Source organism: Pseudorca crassidens, chromosome X (assembly GCF_039906515.1).
Source record: "Pseudorca crassidens isolate mPseCra1 chromosome X, mPseCra1.hap1, whole genome shotgun sequence".
Taxonomy (NCBI): domain Eukaryota; kingdom Metazoa; phylum Chordata; class Mammalia; order Artiodactyla; family Delphinidae; genus Pseudorca; species Pseudorca crassidens.
Window position 1 is genome coordinate 118,709,211 of NC_090317.1, and position 21,300 is coordinate 118,730,510.

The 21,300-nt window shown below is 39.8% G+C and overlaps 1 protein-coding gene across 1 annotated transcript in view; it reads left to right on the forward strand.

Moving 5' to 3' along the window:
* Window positions 1-4,677: 4,677 nt before the first annotated feature.
* The window catches only part of BEND2 (BEN domain containing 2), a 93,787-nt gene continuing 77,164 nt past the window's right edge, over window positions 4,678-21,300 (forward strand). Inside the window, exons 1-3 of the mRNA XM_067722762.1 lie at window positions 4,678-4,744; window positions 13,332-13,514; window positions 19,899-20,059. Coding sequence (XP_067578863.1) covers window positions 4,678-4,744; window positions 13,332-13,514; window positions 19,899-20,059 — 411 coding nt within the window. The remainder of the gene's footprint in view (window positions 4,745-13,331; window positions 13,515-19,898; window positions 20,060-21,300) is intronic.

The window sequence follows — 21,300 nt, forward strand, 5'->3', positions numbered from 1 at the left end:
GTACAATATTATGTAAGTTACAGGTGTACAATATAGTGATGCCCAATTTTTAAAGGTTACCCTCCATGTATAGTTATTGTAAAATATTGGTTATATTCCTTGTGTTGTACAACATATCCTTGTAGCTTATTTTATACATAATAGTTTGTACCCATTAATTCCCTGCTCCTCTATTGCCCCTCCATCCTTCCCTCTCCCCACTGGTAACCACTAGTCTGTTCTCTATTTCTGTGAGTCTGCTTCTTTTTTGTTATATTCACTAGTTTGTTGTATTTTTAGATTCCACATATAAGTGACATCGTACAGTATTTGTCTTTCTCTGTCTGACTTATTTCACTTAGCATAATACCCTCCAAGTCCATCTATATTGTTCCAAATGGCAAAATTTCATTCTTTCTTATGGCTGAAGAGTATTCATCTATATCTGTCTATCTATCTATCTCTCGATCTATCTATATCCCACATCTTCTTTATCCATTCATGCATCGATGGACACTTAGGTTGCTTCCATATCTTGGCAATTGTAAATAATGCTGCTATGAACATTGGGGTGCATGTATCTTTTCGAATTAGTGTTTTTGTTTCTTTTGGGTATATACCCAGGAGTGGAATTGCTGGGTCATATGGTGGTTCTATTTCTAGTTTTTAAAGAAACCTCCATACTGTTTTCCACAGTGGCTGCACCAATTTACATTCCCACCAACAGTGTTCGAGGGTTCTCTTTTCTCCACATTCTTGCCAACATTTGTTATTTGTGTTCTTTTTGATGATAGCTGTTCTGACAGGTGTGAGGTGATATCTCATTGTGGTTTTGATTTGCATTTCCCTGATGCTTAGTCATGTTGAGCATCTTTTCATGTGCCTGGTTGGTCATCAGGGTTGCAGTAGTTTATTTATTTATTTAGGCTGCACTGGGTCTTAGTTGCAGCACGTGGGATCTTCGTTGTGGCAAGTTTAGTAGCGGCATTGGAACTCTTAGTTGCGGCATGCACGTGGATCTAGTTCCCAGACCAGGTATCAAACCATCCATCAAAACTCCATCCAGCCAACTCCATCAAAACTACTGCAACCTGGTGACTTCACTGGTGGTCCAGTGGGTATGACTCCACACTCCCAATGCAGGGGGCCCAGGTTCGATCCCTGGTCCGGGAATTAGATCCCACATGCATGCTGCAGCTAAGAGTTTGCGTGCTGCAACTAAGAAGTCCGCATGCCGCAACTAAAGATCCCGCATGCCGCAATGAAGATGCTGTGTGCTGCAACTAAGACCTGGCACAGCCAAAATAAAAGAAAGAAAGAGAAAGAAAGAAAGAAAGAAAGAAAGAAAGAAAGAAAGAAAGACAGAAAGACATCCTCTTCTGTAGGGACAGTGGCTCAGCTCATACCTAAGCCTAGGTTGATGGCACTACCAGCGTCTCCTCCCACTTCTCCCATATCTGCAAGGTCTCCTGGGCACTATGTTCCACCCTACTCATTCAGGCTGATGCAGCTTAGGTAGACTAGGAGAAGAAAGCTGGCCTTAGGAGAGAACCACAGTTAAGAAAGCGTTTCCACCTTCCATTCTGTGCCCCTTCATGGAGAAGAGGGGTCAAGTGAAAGAAGGGAGAGGTCTGACTAGAAATGAAAGTGAAGGGGTTGTCGAGCATCTGCTGGATGTTCAGTTACATTCCAGGAACAGACATTGGGTACACTGGGTGAGTGGATCAGTCTGTGTGTACGATGAAGAGAAAAAAATCACACAATAATTGGAACAGAGAAAGTTTAACACAAAGACGTATTAAGTATAACAGTGGATTGGAGTAATGAGGGACTGGCTAGTAAGAAAAAAAGAAAACTCTAAAGAATATGGGAATAACAGCTGTGAGGAACAGTTACTACCTCTAGGGCTGATAGTGGGCCCAAGAGGGCACAACTATGACTGAATGATACAAATCACTGTGCTGCTGTACTGGTGGAACTTGCTGTAAATCGACCCTCTGGAACTTGCCGGCAATATGCCCTGTAGGATAAAACTTGTTCCCTCCACAATCTTTCTCCAGCACCTCCTACTGAAAGAAGCTTAAACTGTGCTACTGGCAAAGGGAAAACTTAAGGGTCCATATCCATTTCCACAGAGCAGGCTAAAGGGTGAATGTGAGGTTGAAAGGGAGTACCAGTGTCAAAAGTTCAGGAAAAAAAAAAAGTGAAACCGATGAATCGGTGAGGCAGTAATTAGTAGAAAATTTATTTTGCACACACCAAAAGAACAGTTTGCAAACCAGGAGCACTGAAACTAAAACATGGAATGAGACTCAGAAGTATATTGTTATAAAGCAGCTTATATAGTGTGGATGCAGTGATTTTCTTCACAGTGATTGATTGGTTATAATATTAGAATTTTCTTAAATGAAAGGGAATTGGTTAGTGGTCACCTCAGCAGTTTTGGGGAATAACTTAAGTTTCACCTGTGATTTTCAGAGGCATAAGCAAGAAGTGACCCAGGTTAAGTTAGCCTCACTTGCTTTGCAAAATAAACTAAATTAAACTTTGCTTGTGTGACTAAACTGGTTTTGTATGCTCAGGGAATTTTCAAGACTGGTTTCTGTTTGTGTTTGATTTTAACACCAGCATAGTGCATCCTTTCTATTACTCAGCTTCCCTGTGCACCCTCTTACACATATTTACACTCCCATACCCCAGTGAAGCAACTCTACATTTCTACCCAAGGAGTGGGTAGAAACTTACTAGTGAAGAAACTCTCTCTCACTTTTCCCCCCAAATGAGGAGATGCACAGTGCCAAGAGTCACTGTATAACTGCCACAGTGAAACGGAACCAAAATTCCAGGCACTGTGGTGGGTGCTCTATATTTTATAATATTTAATTCTTAGAACCTTGTGAAGAAAGTGCCATTTAAATATAAAGAAGATGTGGTGCTTCTCTCCAGGAACTTAGGTGAGAAGACTGTCTACAAAGATTTCTAATAACAGGCAAAGTGACTTAAGTGCTAAAAGGAGGTGACGGGAACCCACTGTGGAATCCTAGAGAAGGAGCTACTCATTCCTTACCAGGGGGCTGTAGGAAAGTGTCTTGGTGTAGATTTTATTAGAACAGATGTCCTACTGGAACAGGCTTCAAGGGATGTGAGAAAGTTCCGGAAGCAATTGAGCAGGAGGTAGAATAACAGGGGATGTGAGCATGTGCTATGGGGTGGGGGTAATACGTGTGTTCAAATGTTAACTCTGCCACTAGTCTTGTGGCTTTGAGCAAGTTAATGAAACTAAGCCTCAGTTTTCTCATCTTTAATATGGGACAGTAATACTGACTTCTTACAGTGGAGAATGGCAAATAGAGAGTGGTGCAGCTGAAGGGCAGGGTGGCACAGATTTAGTGGGCCTTATTAAGGGCACATTTCGAAAGTTGGATTATTCCGGATTTGTTCCCAAAGCTGGTGTTGGATATGAGTACAAACCCCGGAAAACCTTAGACAAAGTCTGAACTCAAATCTCTTACATTCTACACTTTTTATATGATGTGTTGTATGTGAAGAACATTTTGTAAGGGGTGGAATTACCCTGGTGGCTACCAGTTCATATTGCTTTTTGTATGTGTGGAAAAAAGTACAGTTAAAAACATCTGCATATAGGTATAAAGTGAAGGAGGCATGGCGCCACACTTTCCGTCGCGCATTCGGCCCCCCCTCCCTTGCAGGCGACTGCACACGCCCCGTGCTACTGCGCAGCCGCAGAAACCTGGGCGGGTTTTGCGCCTTCCGTTACCGCCTCGGTCCGTTACAGTCTGTCTTCCGGTGTGCACAGCCGCGACCCGGATGCAGTGCAGACGCCGAGCCGGAGGCAGTCAGAGCTGGGTTCCCTGCCTCACGATGTCTGAGGAAAAGGGTAAGGGGCCCTCCCCGAAGCTTTCCCAATAGTTTCTGCCTCTCTTCACCCCACCCGGGGAAAGGCTCTAACAGGTTTTGACCCCAGCCCATCTAGAGGGCTGCACACGTGACCGTGGGACTGGCTGTTAATCGGCCACAGCGCGTCAGGTGGTGGCCTCTCGGCTGCGGTCCCAGCTTGGTCAGGGCGCGCGCGGGAACCCGGGTGTTGCGGGCAGAGTCTAGCCCTGGGTCCAGGGCGTCCCTGAGGCTCAAGGCATCCCAGGAACTCAGGGTGTACCCGAGGTTCATGGCGTTCCAGAGGCTGAAGCTAGTCCTGGGGCTTTTGGGGTCAAGGGTTCATGGTGTCCCAGGGACTGAAAGCTCTGGGACTTTCGAGGTCCCAGGGTTCATAGCTTCCAGGGGCTGGTGGCCATCTGGGGCTTGTGTGGTCCCAGGGTTCATGGCATCCCCAAGGCTTGAGGTAATCTGGGGCTTCTGGGGTCCCCGGGGTTCCTGGTGTCCCTGAGGCTTGAGGCGATCTGGAGCTTCCGGGTCCCAGGGTTTGTGGCATCCCAGGCACACGAGGGGCTCTGGGGGCTTCCGGGATCCCACGGTTCATGGCGTCCCAGGGGCTTGAGAGGATCTTGGGGCTCGAGGTGTCTGCAGAGTTCATGGTGTCCTGAGGGATGGAGGGAATCCTGGGGCTTTCAGGTCTCCAGGGTTCATGGCGTCCCTGGGACTTGAGGTGACCCATAGCTGGCTCCGCCCCCGGGGTTCTCGTGGCGCCAGCACGTGGCGAGGCCCGGCCTCGTTTCCTGCATGAGGGCGGTATTTCCTTACAGGACCTCTAGCGGCCGTAGTGGAACAGCCGTCCTCTCGCGAGAGGGTGGGCGACCGCGGTTGTTTCCTGCGCCTCCCAGAGGGCGGCGTGCCACGCTTTAGCTGCAGAGCAGTTCTGCGCAGCAGCGGTTTTTCCTTTGAACTTTTATTCAAGGCCTCATGCGCATGCACCGCAAGCAGCTGCTGAGCACTGCTTGTTGCTCCAGGAAAGCGATTTGGCTTAGCGGCTGGGACACTCTTTGGAGGAGAGGATTTGCTTTGCTGGAAGAGTGAGTCTGCCTTTGGCAACCTCGAATTGCAGCAGCGCTGCGGGGGGTGGGGTGTGTTTCTCACCGTCTCTCGCAGGATGCCAGAACGTGTGAGCTTTTGAGATTTGGCTACTTATTTTTTAAGTACTTGGTGCTGACTTTCTGGGACAAGTTGATCCATTATCCTTTCTCTTTCCCTGTCGGAGGAGGTAGGGGTCCAGGAAGGACCAAGACTCTCCGACGTTATATAGAATTATTTTTTTAATGTTACAACGTTATTTTTATTTCTTTTTGGGTTTGCTTTTCATTGAGATAACATTGGTTTATAAGATTATACGTTTCATGTGTACAACATTATATTTCTACTTCTGTATACCCTACAGCATGCTCACCACCAAAATTTTATATAGAATTTTGAGTTTAAAGAATTGATAAACAAGCGAGTTGATTCATTATAACATCTTTTGAGATTGAGACGTTGATTTTGAGGCTTAGATCGTAACTGCGTTTGACCAAAGACAGATTGGGCAGCCTCGTTGTTTTATAGTAAATATGCAAATGAGGAGAAAGAAAATAAAGATGTGTGTGTGGAGAAATTCCCGCGCATAGAGCCTGTTCTTTGCTTCAAGAGGGCAGATGCGGGAGTCAGAACACTGCAAAATGTGAGGACCACTGTAAAGCAGGGGAGTGCTTCGGTGCAAGCTCCAGGACCCATCCCGCCGGCAGTATGGTTGAGCATGGTAGTTCGGTAGAAAAGATCCTAATTTAGTCTGCTGGGGATCGCTTCCCTCACTCTTCTACCCGGTTCTCCCCGAATTAGGACTGCTCTGGGGTTTTATGACACGAAGTGGTCAACTGGTTCAATGTTTACAAGTAGAGATTTCACAAGCAACTTTTCTACGCACTGTTTTTATAAAGCAGGGCATGGGCTCGATTCAGTTTCAAGCCTGCCTGCAGCAAGTGCTGGGCGATGGGACACATTTTGGTGGTATTATCCCCCAACGGGCCGACTTTGTAGTCTCTAAAGTTTGACTAGGAGAGTAGAAGGGCTGGTTTTTAGAGTCCTGGGCAGAAGATTTAGAAAGTGATTGTTCAGTGTACTGACGCACAGTTTTGCTAAAAACATCGGAATGATCTGGCCATTGTAATCTGCCCTGTTTTGCTGTGTATATTCTTTGCACTAGTTGTCATGTGAAACGCAGGTTTCAGCCCTCACCATTGTGAACTAATGCCTCATCTGGTAAGTTCATGGCAACTTAGTTCCTTGCACCTTGGGACCATAATCTTCAAAAAACTTCTAAATATTATAATGTCTTAAAAATTGCCTCTGAAGGCTATGCATATACCTAAAGGAATTAGAATTTTGCCAATTAACTGAGAAATCTTAGTGGAGTTGTCAGTAGCTTTACTCATACTAGTTTGAAAGATCAGTTGATATACAAAAACTTGTCTTAAAAATAAAATTTCAGTTGCCTTTGTTATTTTCTCTTGATTATAAAGTCTAAGCTTTATTGTAGAGAATCTTAACAAATACAGAGAAGTCTAATGAAGATAATTTTGCCACCCAGAGATAGTGACACAGAGATAACCATTGGTATGTTTCCTTCTGCTCTCAAAGTTAAGATTATGCTGTATTTTTCTGCTTTGAATCTTACCCCCGTTTAAGAAGCAAGTATTTCACAAGCATTTCTAATATTAATAAATGTTCTTTGAGAATGTGCTTCTCATTGGCAATATACCATTCCATCATATGAAAATACCATAATTTATTTAACCAGTTCCCTTTTGTTTGGATAACTAGGTAGTTTCTAATGTTCTATTTTTTTTCCATGAAGACTATTAAGTCTTGGTACTTAATAGTTGGGACTCTCCAAACTCAATCCCAAAGTTTTATGGATGAGAAAACAGAGGCAAAAGAGTAGATGTATCTGGCCCAAAGTTAATACCCCTGGATAGCTAGAGAGCCTGAATTGGAGCCTACACCCTGTGATTCCTAATTTAGTACCATTTTCACACCACCTTATACTAGCTAGTTACTTTATTCTAATACTTTGGTCTATTGCAAATAAATGTACTGAATCCAAGATATGCAATGTAAATGTGATCTACGAGTTAATACTTCAAGCTTAAACATGTTCTTTTTCAGATCAACTTTAAGAAATAAAAAAACCCATTTAGAGACCATACATTTGGCATATTGTGCTATTTTTCATATTCATTAGAATGGTTTACCAAGTTGATATTTCACATCTAGTTTACCTGTAGTCATCTATTTCACATTTTGTGAGATTCAATTTGAATTTAATTTGTTTGATAACAACATTTACTTTTGTACATTATTTCTGCATTATTTATCATAAGGATTGATAATTTATTTTTATTTTTTTATTTTTAAATGTCACCTTTAAAAAAAATTTATTTATTTTTGGCTACATTGGGTCTTCGTTGCTGCGCGAGGGCTTTCTCTAGTTGCAGCGAGCGGGGGCTACTCTTCCTTGTGGTGTGCAGTCTTCTCATTGCGGTGGCTTCTCTTGTTGTGGAGCATGGATTCTAGGTGTGTGGGCTTCAGTAGCTGTAGCACGCAGGCTCAGCAGTTGTGGCTCTTGGGCTCTAGAGCGCAGGCTCAGTAGTTGTGGCACACGGGCTTAGTTGCTCCGCGACATGTGGGATATTCCCGGACCAGGGCTCGAACCCGTGTCCCCTTCATTGGCAGGCGGATTCTTAACCACTACACCACCAGGGAAGCGCGATATTGATTTTTAAAGAACAAGTTTGGGAATTCATGGTCACCACAAAGTGTGGTTGTGTAATACCAGTTGTATCCTTTAAAAGTTAAAAGCATATCATTGAACACATAGTACATGGGCCAGGTGGTCCAGTTTCTTTTTTTTTTCTGAATTTTATTTTATTTATTTTTTTAAACAGCAGGTTCTTATTAGTTATCCATTTTATACATATTAGTGTATATATGTCAATCCCAATCTCCTAATTCATCACACCACCACCCCCCCGTCCCTGGCCACTTTCCCCCCTTGGTGTCCATATGTTTGTTCTGTACATCTGTGTCCCAATTTCTGCCCTGCAAACCAGTTCATCTGTAGGTTCCACATATATGCATTAATATACGTTATTTGTTTTTCTCTTTCTGACTTACTTCACTCTGTATGACAGTCTCTAGATCCATCCACGCCTCTACAAATGACCAATTTCGTTCCTTTTTAAGGCTGAGTAATATTCCATTGTATATATGTACCACAATTTCTTTATCTATTCATCTGTCGATGGGCATTTAGGTTGCTTCCATGTCCTGGCTATTGTAAATAGTGCTGCAATGAACATTGCGGTGCATGTGTCTTTTTGAATTATGGTTTTCTCTGGGTATATGCCCAGTAGTGGGATTGCTGGGTCATATGGTAGTTCTATTTTTAGTTTTTTAAAGAACCTCCATACTGTTCTCCATAGTGGCTGTATCAATTTACATTCTCACCAACAGTGCAAGAGGGTTCCCTTTTCTCCACACCCTCTCCAGCATTTGTTGTTTGTAGATTTTCTGATGCTGCCCATTCTAACTGGTGTGAGGTGATACCTCATTGTAGTTTTGATTTGCATTTCTCTAATAATTAGTGATGTTGAGCAGCTTTTCATGTGCTTCTTGGCCATCTGTATGTCTTCTTTGGAGAAATGTCTATTTAGGTCTTCTGCCCATTTTTGGATTGGATTGTTTGTTTTTTGTTATTGAGCTGCATGAGCTGCTTGTAAAATCTGGAGATTAATCCTTTGTCAGTTGCTTCATTTGCACATATTTTCTCCCATTCTGAGGGTTGTCTTTTGGTCTTGTTTATGGTTTCCTTTGCTGTGCAAAAGCTTTGAAGTTTCATTAGGTCCCATTTGTTTATTTTTGTTTTTATTTCCATTACTCTAGGAGGTGGGTCAGAAAGGATCTTGCTGTGATTTATGTCATAGAGTGTTCTGCCTATGTTTTCCTCTAAGAGTTTGATAGTTTCTGGCCTTACATTTAGGTCTTTAATCCATTTTGAGCTTATTTTTGTGTATGGTGTTAGGGAGTGTTCTAATTTCATTCTTTTACATGTAGCTCTCCAGTTTTCCCAGCACCACTTATTGAAGAGACTGTCTTTTCGCCATTGTATATCCTTGCCTCCTTTGTCATAGATTAGTTGACCATAGGTGCGTGGGTTTATCTCTGGACTTTCTATCCTGTTCCATTATTCTATATTTCTGATTTTGTGCCAGTACCATATTGTCTTGATTACTGTACCTTTGTAGTATAGTCTGAAGTCAGGCAGTCTGATTCCTGCAGCTCTGTTTTTTTTCCTTCAAGACCGCTTTGGCTATTCGGGGTCTTTTGTGTCTCCATACAAATTTTAAGATTTTTTGTTCTAGTTCTGTAAAAAATGCCATTGGTAATTTGATAGGGATTGCATTGGATCTGTAGATGGCTTTGGGTACTATAGTCACTTTCACAATATTGATTCTTCCAATCCAAGAACATGGTATATCTCTCCATCTGTTGGTATCATCTTTAATTTCTTTCAGCAGTGTATTATAGTTTTCTGCATACAGGTCTTTTGTCTCCCTAGGTAGGTTTATTCCTTGGTATTTTATTATTCTTGTTGCAGTGGTAAATGGGAGTGTTTCTTTAACTTCTCTTTCAGATTTTTAATCATTAGCATATAGGAATGCAAGAGATTTCTGTGCATTAATTTTGTATCCTGCAGCTTTACCAAATTCACTGATTAGCTCTAGTAGTTTTCTGGTGGCATCTTTAGGATTCTCTATGTATAGTATCATGTCATCTGCAAACAGTGACAATTTTACTTCTTCTTTTCCAATTTGTATTCCTTTTATTTATTTTTCTTCTCTGATTGCCATGGCTAGGACTTCCAAAACTATGTTGAATAATAGTTGTGTGAGTGGACATCCTTGTCCTGTTCCTGGTCTTAGAGGAAATGCTTTCAGTTTTTCACCATTGAGAATGATGTTTGCTGTGGGTTTGTCACATATGACGTTTATTATGTTGAGATAGGTTCCCTCTATGCTCACTTTCTGGAGGGCTTTTATCATAAATGGGTGTTGAATTTTGTCAAAAGCTTTTTCTGCATCTATTGAGATGATCATATGGTTTTCCTCTTTCAATTTGTTAAAATGGTGTATCACATTGATTGATTTGCGTATATTGAAGAATCCTTGCATCCATGGGATAAATCCCACTTGATCATGGTGTATGATCCTTTTAATGTGTTGTTGGATTCTGTTTGCTAGTATTTTGCTGAGGATTTTTGCATCTATATTCATCAGTGATATTGGTCTGTAATTTTCTTTTTTTGTAGTATCTTTGTCTGGTTGTGGTGTCAGGGTGATCGTGGCCTCATAGAATGAGTTTGGGAGTGTTCCTTCCTCTACAATTTTTTGGAAGAGTTTGAGAAGGATCTGTGTTAGCTCTTCTCTAAATGTTTGATGGAATTCATCTGTGAAGCCCTCTGGTCCTGGACTTTTGTTTGTTGGAAGATTTTTAATCACAGTTTCAATTTCATTATTTGTGATTGGTCTGTTCATATTTTCTATTTCTTCCTGGTTCAGTTTTGAAAGGTTATACCTTTCTAAGAATTTGTCCATTTCTTCCAGGTTGTCCATTTTATTGGCATAGAGTTGCTTGTAGTAGTCTCTTAGGATGCTTTGTATTTCTGTGGTGTCTGTTGTAACTTCTCCTTTTTCATTTTTAATTTTATTGATTTGAGTCCTGTTTCTTTCTGTTTTTTTTTTTTTTTTGCGCTACGCGGGCCTCTCACTGTTGTGGCCTCTCCCGTTGCAGAGCACAGGCTCTGGACGCGCAGGCTTAGCGGCCATGGCTCACGGGCCTAGCCTTTCCGTGGCATATGGGATCTTCCCGGACCGGGGCACGAACCCGTGTCCCCTGCATCGGCAGGCAGACTCTCAACCACTGCGCCACCAGGGAAGCCCCCTCTCCCTCTTTTTTTCTTGATGAGTCTGGCTAATGGTTTATCAATTTTGTTTATCTTCTCAAAGAACCAGCTTTTAGTTTTATTGATTTTTGCTATTGTCTTCTTTGTTTCTATTTTGTTTATTTCTGCTCTGATTTTTATGATTTCTTTCCTTCTACTAACTTTGGGTTTTGTTTGTTCTTCTTTCTCTAGTTCCTTTAGATGTAAGGTTCGATTGTTTATTTGAGATGTTTGTTGTTTCTTGAGGTAGGATGGTATTGCTATAACCTTCCCTCTTAGAACTGCTTTTGCTGCATCCCATAGGTTTTGGACTGTCGTGTTTTCATTGTCATTTGTCTTTAGGTGGTTTTTGATTTCCTCTTTGATTTCTTCAGTGATCTCTTTGTTATTTAGTAACATATTGTTTAACCTCCATGTGTTTGTGTTTTTTACGGTTTTTTCCCTGTAATTGATTTCTAATCTCATAGCGTTGTGGTCAGAAAAGATGCTTGATATGATTTCAATTTTCTTAAATTTACTGAGACTTGATTTGTGACCCACAATATGATCTATCCTAGAGAATGTTCCTTGTGCACTTGTGAAGAAATTGTAATCTGCTGTTTTTGGATGGAATGGCCTATAGATATCAATTAAATCTATCTGGTATTGTGTCACTTAAAGCTTCTGTTTCCTTATTAATTTTCTCTTTGGATGATCTGTCCATTGGTGTCAGTGAGGTGTTAAAGTCCCCCATTATTATTGTGTTACTGTCGATTTCCTCTTTTACAGCTGTTAGCAGTTACCTTATGTATTGAGGTGCTCCTATGTTGGGTGCATATATAGTTTTAATTGTTATATCTTCTTCTTGGATTGATCCCTTGATCATGATGTAGTGTCCTTCCTTGTCTCTTGTAACATTCTTTATTTTAAAGTCAGTTTTATCTGATATGAGTATTGCTACTCCAGCTTTCTTTTGATTTCCATTTGCATGGAACATCTTTTTCCATCCCTTCACTTTCAGTCTGTATGTGTCCCTAGGTCTGAAGTGGGTCTCTTGTAGACAGCATATATATGGGTCTTGTTTTTGTATCCGTTCAGCAAGCCTGTGTCTTTTGGTTGGAGCATTTAATCCATTCACGTTTAAGGTAATTGTCGATATGTATGTTCCTATTACCATTTTCTTAAGGTTTTGGGTTTGTTTTTGTAGGTCCTTTTCTTCTCTTGTGTTTCCCACTTAGAGAAGTTCCTTTAGCATTTGTTGTAGAGCTGTTTTGGTGGTACTGAATTCTCTTAGCTTTTGCTTGTCTGTAAAGCTTTTGATTTCTCCATCGAATCTGAATGAGATCCTTGCTGGGTAGAGTAATCTGGGTTGTAGGTTCTTCCCTTTCATCACTTTAAATACGTCATGCCACTCCCTTCTGGCTTGTAGAGTTTCTGCTGAGAAATCAGCTGTTAACCTTATGTGAGTTCCCTTGTATGTTATTTGTCATTTTTCCCTTGCTGCTTTCAATAATTTTTCTTTGTCTTTAATTTTTGCCTATTTGATTACTATGTGTCTCGGTGTGTTTCTCCTTGGGTTTATCCTGTATGGGACTCTCTGCACTTCCTGGACTTGGGTGGCTATTTCCTTTCCCATGTTAGGGAAGTTTTCGACTATAATCTCTTCAAATATTTTCTCGGGTTCTTTCTCTCTCTCTTCTCCTTCTGGGACCCCTCTAATGCGAATGTTGTTGTGTTTAATGTTGTCCCAGAGGACTCTTAGGCTGTCTTCATTTCTTTTCATTCTTTTTTCTTTATTCTGTTCCGCAGCAGTAAATTCCACCATTCTGTCTTCCGGGTCAGTTATCCATTCTTCTGCCTCAGTTATTCTGCTATTGATTCCTTGTAGTGTTTTTTTCATTTCATTTATTGTACTGTTCATCTCTGTTTGTTCTTTAATTCTTCTAGGCCTTTGTTAAACATTTCTTACATCTTCTCAATCTTTGCCTGCATTCGTTTTCTGCGGTCCTGGATCATCTTCACTATCATTATTCTGAATTCTTTTTCTGGAAGGTTGCCTCTCTCCACTTCATTTAGTTGTTTTTCTGGGGTTTTGTCTTGTTCCTTCATCTGGTACATAGCCCTCTGCCTTTTCATCTTTCTGTGGTCCAGTTCCTTAAAGGAGAAGAAATTTATTGCTCTATAGAATTGGAAGTCCTAGAAATAATACTATTTGTGTGTGTGTACATACACATATATCTCAAAGCTTCATACTAAGCAGTTGATGTCTTAGCTAACTTGAAATTAGAGATATGAAAATGCTTCATGTAATTTTTTTCAGCTAAAATGTTTTTTAAACACTCCTTAACTTTATAAGGTGGTTTCCTCTAGAAACTTTCAATTTAATGTGGTATCTAATATACCCTTTCTCTTTGCTTCTTCTTAGCTTATATTACTATAGCTCTTGAAGAGGACAGTGATGCCAATGATGATGCTGATCTTGTGATAGTAGAAGATTCTGATACAGAGGTTACTGAGAACATAGTTTCCAGTGATGAAGTGTTGACTCTACAACCAGATTTTGAAGGCAACAGTGATACCTCTGAGGAACCATCCCAATTGTCATATGGTAATTTTGTTAAATTTCCTCCTGTGTGAAATTTTGCTCCCTGGTCCTCATTTCCAGTAAATTGCTTAAATATTCCTCTAATTTTTACATTAATTAGTTATTATCAGAGGGCGAAGCTTTGTGTTAATAGCACAGTGTTTACTTGTGCTTTCATTTTCCCTTCATTTAAGCTTTGTCATGTCTCCTTTTCTATTTTTGTTCTACGGGAAGTGGGGAGGTAGCCTTGGAAAGTGTTCGGGAGAATATATTTTGTTTCTGAAAAATTATTTATACCTGGCAACTAAAATTATAACTATTTGGGGGCAAAGCAAAAACTGAAGTTACGGGAGAAACATCTTGGGCCAAGAGTCTGTGGAATAGACGAGATGATTGTCTTTGTTGAAGATCTCAAAGAATCAACAAAAAACTCCCAAGCAATTATAGCAAGATTCTCAGGATACAAGGTTAATATGCAAAAGTCAATCCCTTTCCTATATACAAGCAGTAAACAAATGAAACTTGAAATTAAAAACACAGCATCATTTACATTAGCACCCAAAAAAGAGTCCCTGGAAAGTAGAATCCTGCAACCAGAGCTCTAGCTACTTGTCCTTTCAGTGGTGGCTTCTCAACCACAATAAGAAGGAAATGGGAGGCCATTCACCTCCTCACTTATACACAGAGCCAAGAGATGTTACCCCTTGGGAACATTCCTTCAGTAACTATATGACAGTATGCTCTTTGCCATTTGCTTAGAGACTTGAGTTTCCTACTCTTTAAAACATTGAAGTATTGTTGCTTAGATTAGAGGTCAGCAAACTTTTTCTGTAAAGGACCGGATAGTAAATATTTTAGGATTTAAAGTTGTAAGGGCTCTGTTGCAACTACTCAGCTCTCCTGTTGAAATGTGAAAACAACATTATATTAGCAGACGAGTATGGCTGTGTTCCAGTAAAACTTTATGGACTCTGAAATTTGAATTTCCTATAATTTTTCCATTTCATGAAATATTCTTTTGTGTTTTTTAAAATTTAAAACTTAAAAATGTGAAAAAAAAACCCACCAAAAAATAAAACCATTCTTGGCTCCTGGGCTATACAAAAACAGGCAGCAGGGTGGGTTTGGTCTACAGGCTGTAGTTTGCCAACCCCTGGTCTAAATGATGCCAAAAGTCATTTGATACCACTTGTTATCAGTTCTGGTTTTAGAACTATATTCAAGACCAACAGGATGCTTTCTTAGTGTATTACAAAACATCTGACTGACTCCTTGATAGTAGGGAAAGAACTAGAGGAGAATTTTCAATTGTGGATGCCCTTTGACATCTCATTTCTACTTCTAGGAACTTATCCCATACAACTACTTGCAGAAGTACACGACTGTTCAGCAGCGTTCTTTGCAAGAGGGAAACTTTAGAAGTAACTTAAATATCCATGAATTGGGGACTGGTTAAATAAATCATGCATGGCCTATCTGCATGATAGGAAACTGAGAAGCTGTTAAAACTGATTGCAGTATACCTAAAGGTATTAGTTTGGAAAGACTAATACATGTTTAGTGGAAAGAGGAGGTTGCAGAGCAGTACTTATAGTCAGATCCTTTTTATCTATCTAAGTGACATAAAAATTCAGAATAGGAGATTTCAGAAAAGGCGGCTAGGTAATTTTTTTATTGTGGTAAAATATATATAACATTATATTTATCATTTTAATCATTTGTAAGTGTTCAAAGTAGCATTTGACAGCCTAATAGCTCTGGCTAAAATTTTCAGTACAATATTGATAGCAGTGGTGAAAACGGGCATCCTTGTCTTGCTCCCAATCTCAGGGGAAAAGCTTTCAGGTCATTCACCATTGAATGTGACGTTAGCTGTGGGTTTTCATAAATACCCTTTATCTAGTTGTGGAATTTTCCCTTTGTTCCTAGTTTTCTGAGAATTTTTTTTTTTTTCGGTACGCGGGCCTCTCACTGTTGTGGCCTCTCCCGTTGCGGAGCACAGGCTCCGGACGTGCAGGCTCAGCGGCCATGGCTCATGGGCCCAGCCACTCCGCGGCACGTGGGATCTTCCCGGACCGGGGCACGAACCTGTGTTCCGTGCATCGGCAGGCGGACTCCCAACCACTGCGCCACCAGGGAAGCCCTCTGAGAATTTTTATAATGAAATGATGTTGGATTTTGTCAGATTCCTTTTTGGCATCAATTGAGATGATCATGTGTTTTTTCCCCCTTTATTATATTAATGTGATGTGTTACGTTGATTGGTTTTCTTATGTTGAACCACCCTTGCATTCCTGGGATAAATCCCTCTTGGTCATGGTGAATAATCCTTTTTTTGTTTTTTTTTGTTTTTTTTTTTTTACATTTTGACTGTGCCACGTGGCATGCGGGATCTTCGTTCCCCAACCAGGGATTGAACCTGCAGCCCCTGCAGTGGAAGCACAGAGTCTTAACCACTGGGCTGCCAGGGAAGTCCCTGAATAATACTTTTAACATGCTGTTGGATTAGACTTGCTAATATTTTTTTGAGGATTTTTACATCTATGTTCATAAGGGATGTTGGTCTTTTTCTTTTATTGTAATGTCTTTATCTGGCTTTGATATCATGGTAATTCTTCAGTTTTTTAGAAGAGCTTGAGAAGGATTGGTGTGTTAATTCTTCTTTAAATGTTTGGTAGAATCCAGCAGTGAAGCCCTCTGGTCCAGACCTTTTCTTTACTGGGAGGTTTGTGATGATTGACTCAATCTCTTCACTTGTTATAGGTCTGTTGAGATTTTCTATTTTTTCTTGAGTCAGTTTAGATAAATTTTTAAATTATAAGGACAAATTGTCTTCTCATATACCAGCATCAAGCAATTTAGAAAATATATAGGAAAAAAACCCAATTGATAATGGCTACAAACAAATATTTAAAATTATAAGGAATAAACAAATAAAAAATAGCAGAACCTATATGAAAGGAAAGAAAATACTTTACTGAGGGTCATAAAAAAAGGCTTAAGTGGAGAGACACAAAGTGTTCCTGGATGAGAAAAAATACTTTAGTGTACCTTTAAAAAAACCTTGGGAAAACCTGTTTAAGGGACAAGTGGTAATTTACCATATCAAATGCACAAAAAGTTTAAAAGGACAATTATCGAAATACTATGATACTAGTTTTGAAACAGGGAGCCAGATTTAATGCAATAGGAAGATCATAAACAGAACAAAGAATTTAGAGTTAATATACTACAGTATATTAATATGAGAAACATATTACATAGTAAATCATGCTGGTACAAATGGTTAACTATTAGGAGTAGGGAAGCCCACTGGGTTTTGCCTCACGTCACAAATAATTTCAAGTTGGATTAGAGAGCTGAATATCTAGTAAATGAAAGTATGGAAAACTAGAAGAAAATATAGTTGAATGTTTTTCCTAATCCTAGTGAAAAATTGAGTATAGAAGTAGTTCGAGAAGTCACAAAAATATTAATGAATTTGATGAAATTAAAAATAAAGAACCACTCCCTCTCTCAAAAGCATCAGACTTCAAAAATCACATCACTACCTGGGAAAAGTATTTGCCGAAAATATACATTTTCCAGAGTTATTATCCTTAAGATAGCAAGACCTCACACAAATCAAACAGGAAACACTGAAACTCCAATAGGGCAATGATCAGAGGACATGAAAAATAACAAGTCACAGAACAGGAAATCTTAATAGATAGCAAACACCTGAAAATATTCAACTGCATTAGTAGCAAGAGAAATGCAAATTAAAATGGGATAGAAAAACTTTCATCTATCAAATTAGAAATTTTTAAATGATTCATTTTAGTGATAATGGAGAAAAACCATTGTACTTCAGTTTTCTATGAATGTAAATTAGTACAACCTTTTTGGACATTTTGGCAGCACCTGTCAGGAGCCCCTGAAGTGCTCATAGCCTTTGACCTACTGACTCTTCTATATATACATTATAAAGAACTATTCAGAGATGTACATAAATATTTACATTTGAATGTGTACACATCATTATAGCAAAATAATGAGCAATTGGAAGCCGTATTAATGTCCTACAACAGAAAACAGGTAACATAACCTATGGACATATACATGATGGAATATTATGCAGGCATTTAAAATATTTTAAAAATTATAAATGACATACAAAATTGCTCAGAATACATGTACAATATGAGTCAAACTACTATATAAAATATATAGAGGGCTTCCCTGGTGGCGCAGTGATTAAGAATCCGCTTGCCAATGCAGGGGACACGAATTTGAGCCCTGGTCCAGGAAGATCCCACATGCTGTGGAGCAACTAAGCCCGTGCGCCACAACTACCGAGCCTGTGCTCTAGAGCCCGCGAGCCACAACTCCTGAAGCCCGCATGCCTTGAGCCCATGCTTGGCAACAAGAGAAGCCACCGCAATGAGAAGCCCGTGCACCGCAACGAAGAGTAGCCCCCACTCACCGCAACTAGAGAAAGCCCGCGTGCAGCAACAAAGACTCAATGCAGCCAAAACAAATAAATAAAATAAATAAATTTATAAAAAAAAAACAAAAATTAAAAAATAAAATATATAGATAGTAAGAAAACAAGAAGGAAATATATCTAAGGGTTATGATATTTCTTAGTGATGGATTACTTTATTTAGATTCTGAATTTTTTATAAAGAGCTTAATTTTAGGTTGACTTTTTATAGAAATCTATCACATACAAAATATGCACAAATCACAAATATGCAGCTTAAATAATTTTCTAATTAATACACACATATAACCAACACTGAGCCCCCCAGAATCAGCTCTCACCTCCCTTTCAGTCACTACTCTCTTGCAAGGTAGCGCTATCCTGACATCTCCCACCATTGATTATATTTGCCTGTCTTTAGATGGAGCTTTAGCTCAATTGAATTATACAGTATTCTTTTAGGTTCCTGAACCCAATTCCAATGTGTATGTTGGGGCTTCCCACACAACAGCAAGCAATTCTTGGACACCAGCAGCTTGTCTGAGAATTCAACTCAATTCTGACATTATCTATTGTAGATAGTGTCAGATTCCACAGGTTGAGGGCTCAGTCTTACAAGACTGCCCCCTGCCACCCCTCCTCATACCCCAGTCACAAGCCCAGGCTGTCACCTGTGCTTCTGACCTACTTGCTATAAATCAGAGGTTCCCACAACCTCCTGCTTGGGTTCAATTAATTTTCTAGAGCAGCTCACAGAACTCAGAGAAACATTTTACTTACTAGAATAACAGTTTATTATAAAAGGACATAACTCAGGAACAGTATAGAACTAAATATACACACTTTTTTTTTTTTTTTTTTTTTTTTTTTTTTTTTTTTTGCGGTACGCGGGCCTCTCACTGCTGTGGCCTCTCCCGTTGCGGAGCACAGGCTCCGGAAGCGCAAGCCCAGCGGCCATGGCTAACTGGCCCAGCCGCTCCGCGGCATGTGGGATCTTCCCAGACTGGGACACGAACCCATGTCTCCTGCATCGGCAGGCTGACTCTCAACCACTGCACCACCAGGGAAGCCCAAGAGTCTTTAACTCCTCTGATTTCTTGTTTCTGAGCCTTTGTTCCTTAGTATCTCCACTATAGAATGAAAGGGAAACAGGAAAGGAGGTAAAACTCGAAACCCTTCATTTCGCCTCATTCCTGCCCTGGCTCAGGATGGATAAAGGGAACCTAGCTCTCTCATTAACGCCCTTCCCGGTACTGTGATGCCAGCGTTCAAATCTACTACGAGATATGATATGACAGCATTGCACTCAACGTCCTCCTGGTGGCAGAGATGAATGACTCAGAACCATAACCGAGCCTACATAATTCTAGAAGAGTTTTTGGCTTATTTTTCACATACAGTCCTTTAAGTTTAATTTAAAATTTAACTACGGAAGCAATCATAATCTTAGCACTGAAATGACCTTAGACGTAATCTCACCCAGTTTTCACCGAGCAGGGGAGGAGGCGATGTCTTTAGTGGTCTCTCCAGGCCGCACCGTGGTGGGCGGCCCAAGCCACAAGAGACTCCTGACTCACATTTGGAGGCCCGCAGTCTCCCTGAGTAAAAAGCTTCGGAGCTCCTTGACCAAAGCAGTTAGGACTCATGCTCTGTTGTTCATTTGTCTCCAGCACTTACTCTGTAGCCTTTAGGTTGTGGAGCATCCGCTTCACAATTTGGAAATGTGTTCGATCTGGATTCTTATTCCTACGCGTGGGCAATAAAACCCTTCACTTTTTAAAGGTTTATTCTAAATCACTAATGGAAGAATTCTCATTTTGTCGCTCTCTAAACTTCAGCCAGGACTCCAATTCAACTTGAGTTGGTATTCTGAGAACATATCCATGTTAAGTTTATTAAGGCAGTAAGTGGGTGAAGTAACTTTTTTATGCCTTGCTTTTCAGGAGTTGAAGGTTTAGCAGAGCTAGGTGACCAACCAGTTTCACAAATGAACCGTCTAGCAAATTTGAGAAGACGTGACCCCTACTCAGCGGAAACGGAGTTCATCCCGTTGCGCAAAAAAGCGCGATTATCTATTCCAGGAGAGGATAACGTGGATTGTATGGTAAAGTGAAAATCTTTCTGTTTTTCATTCTGCTTTATTTCTTTTTAATAGATTGAGTTTAATTTCATACAGTGAAATGCACAGATCTTTAAGTGTATATAGTTCAATGAGTTTTGACAAATATGTACGCTCACCCCTCATCAAGGTAAGAACATTTCCATCATCCCAGAAATTTCCCTCATGCCTATTCCCAGTAAGTCCCCACCCCCTGAACCTTGGCGAAATACCATTTGGATGTTTTTTCCCATCATAGATTAGTTTTGCCTATTCTAGAACTTTATGTAAATAGAATCATATAGTATGCACTCTTTTGTGTCATGGTCTCTTTTCCTTAGAGTAATGTTTGGAAATTCATCTGGTTGTAGCATTCCCATTTATTGCTAAGTAATATTCTGTTGTATGAATATCCATGATTTGTTTATCCCTTCTCCTTCTGATGGACATTAGGGTTGTTTCCAGTTTTCGGCTATTATGAGTAAAGTGGCTGTGAACATTATTATGGAAGTCTCTTTGTGAACATATATTTACGTTTAATTTGGGTAAATGCTCAGGAGTGGAAATACTGGGTCACAGGGTAGATTAAAGTTTATGAGAAACTGCCAAACAGTTTTCTGAAGTGGTTGTGTTGCTTTACATTCTCATCATATTCTGCTATGCTTCTAAATCTTTGAAGTTGAATAAAATAGATTATTAAACTATATATAATTAAACTTAACAGAAAATGCATTTATTTACTTACATAAGGATGAAGATAGTAATACCACCTAATCAGTACAGGCAATTCTCTTAACTTCTATCAGCCCCAATATTTTAATCTTTGGGGGGATAATGTTATTTGCCTCCCAAGAGCCATGGTTTCTGACATAATTATGTGAAAGCACTTTGGTAAGCATAAAGCATTAATAGAAGGGTAAGATGACAACATTGTTTTTATTATTACTAATCTATATTATAATTCCATATAATTTTTACTGCCTAATAAGTTTGTAATGCGGGCTAATTCAGATAATTTTTTAAAACAAAGACATTGATAACTACTTGGTATATTTCTATTAAAATTATCCTTATAGTCCATAATTCATCCTTAAAATAGTTATTATAATTAAATCAAATGGTTATTTGCTGTTTATTTATTTATACTCTATTTTATTCCAGAAAAGGATTTAAGGTGTCTTAGAGGTTAATCTATTAAGAAACATAGGTGCTTATGTGCTTCCTATTTTGTCCACAGAGTGTCACTG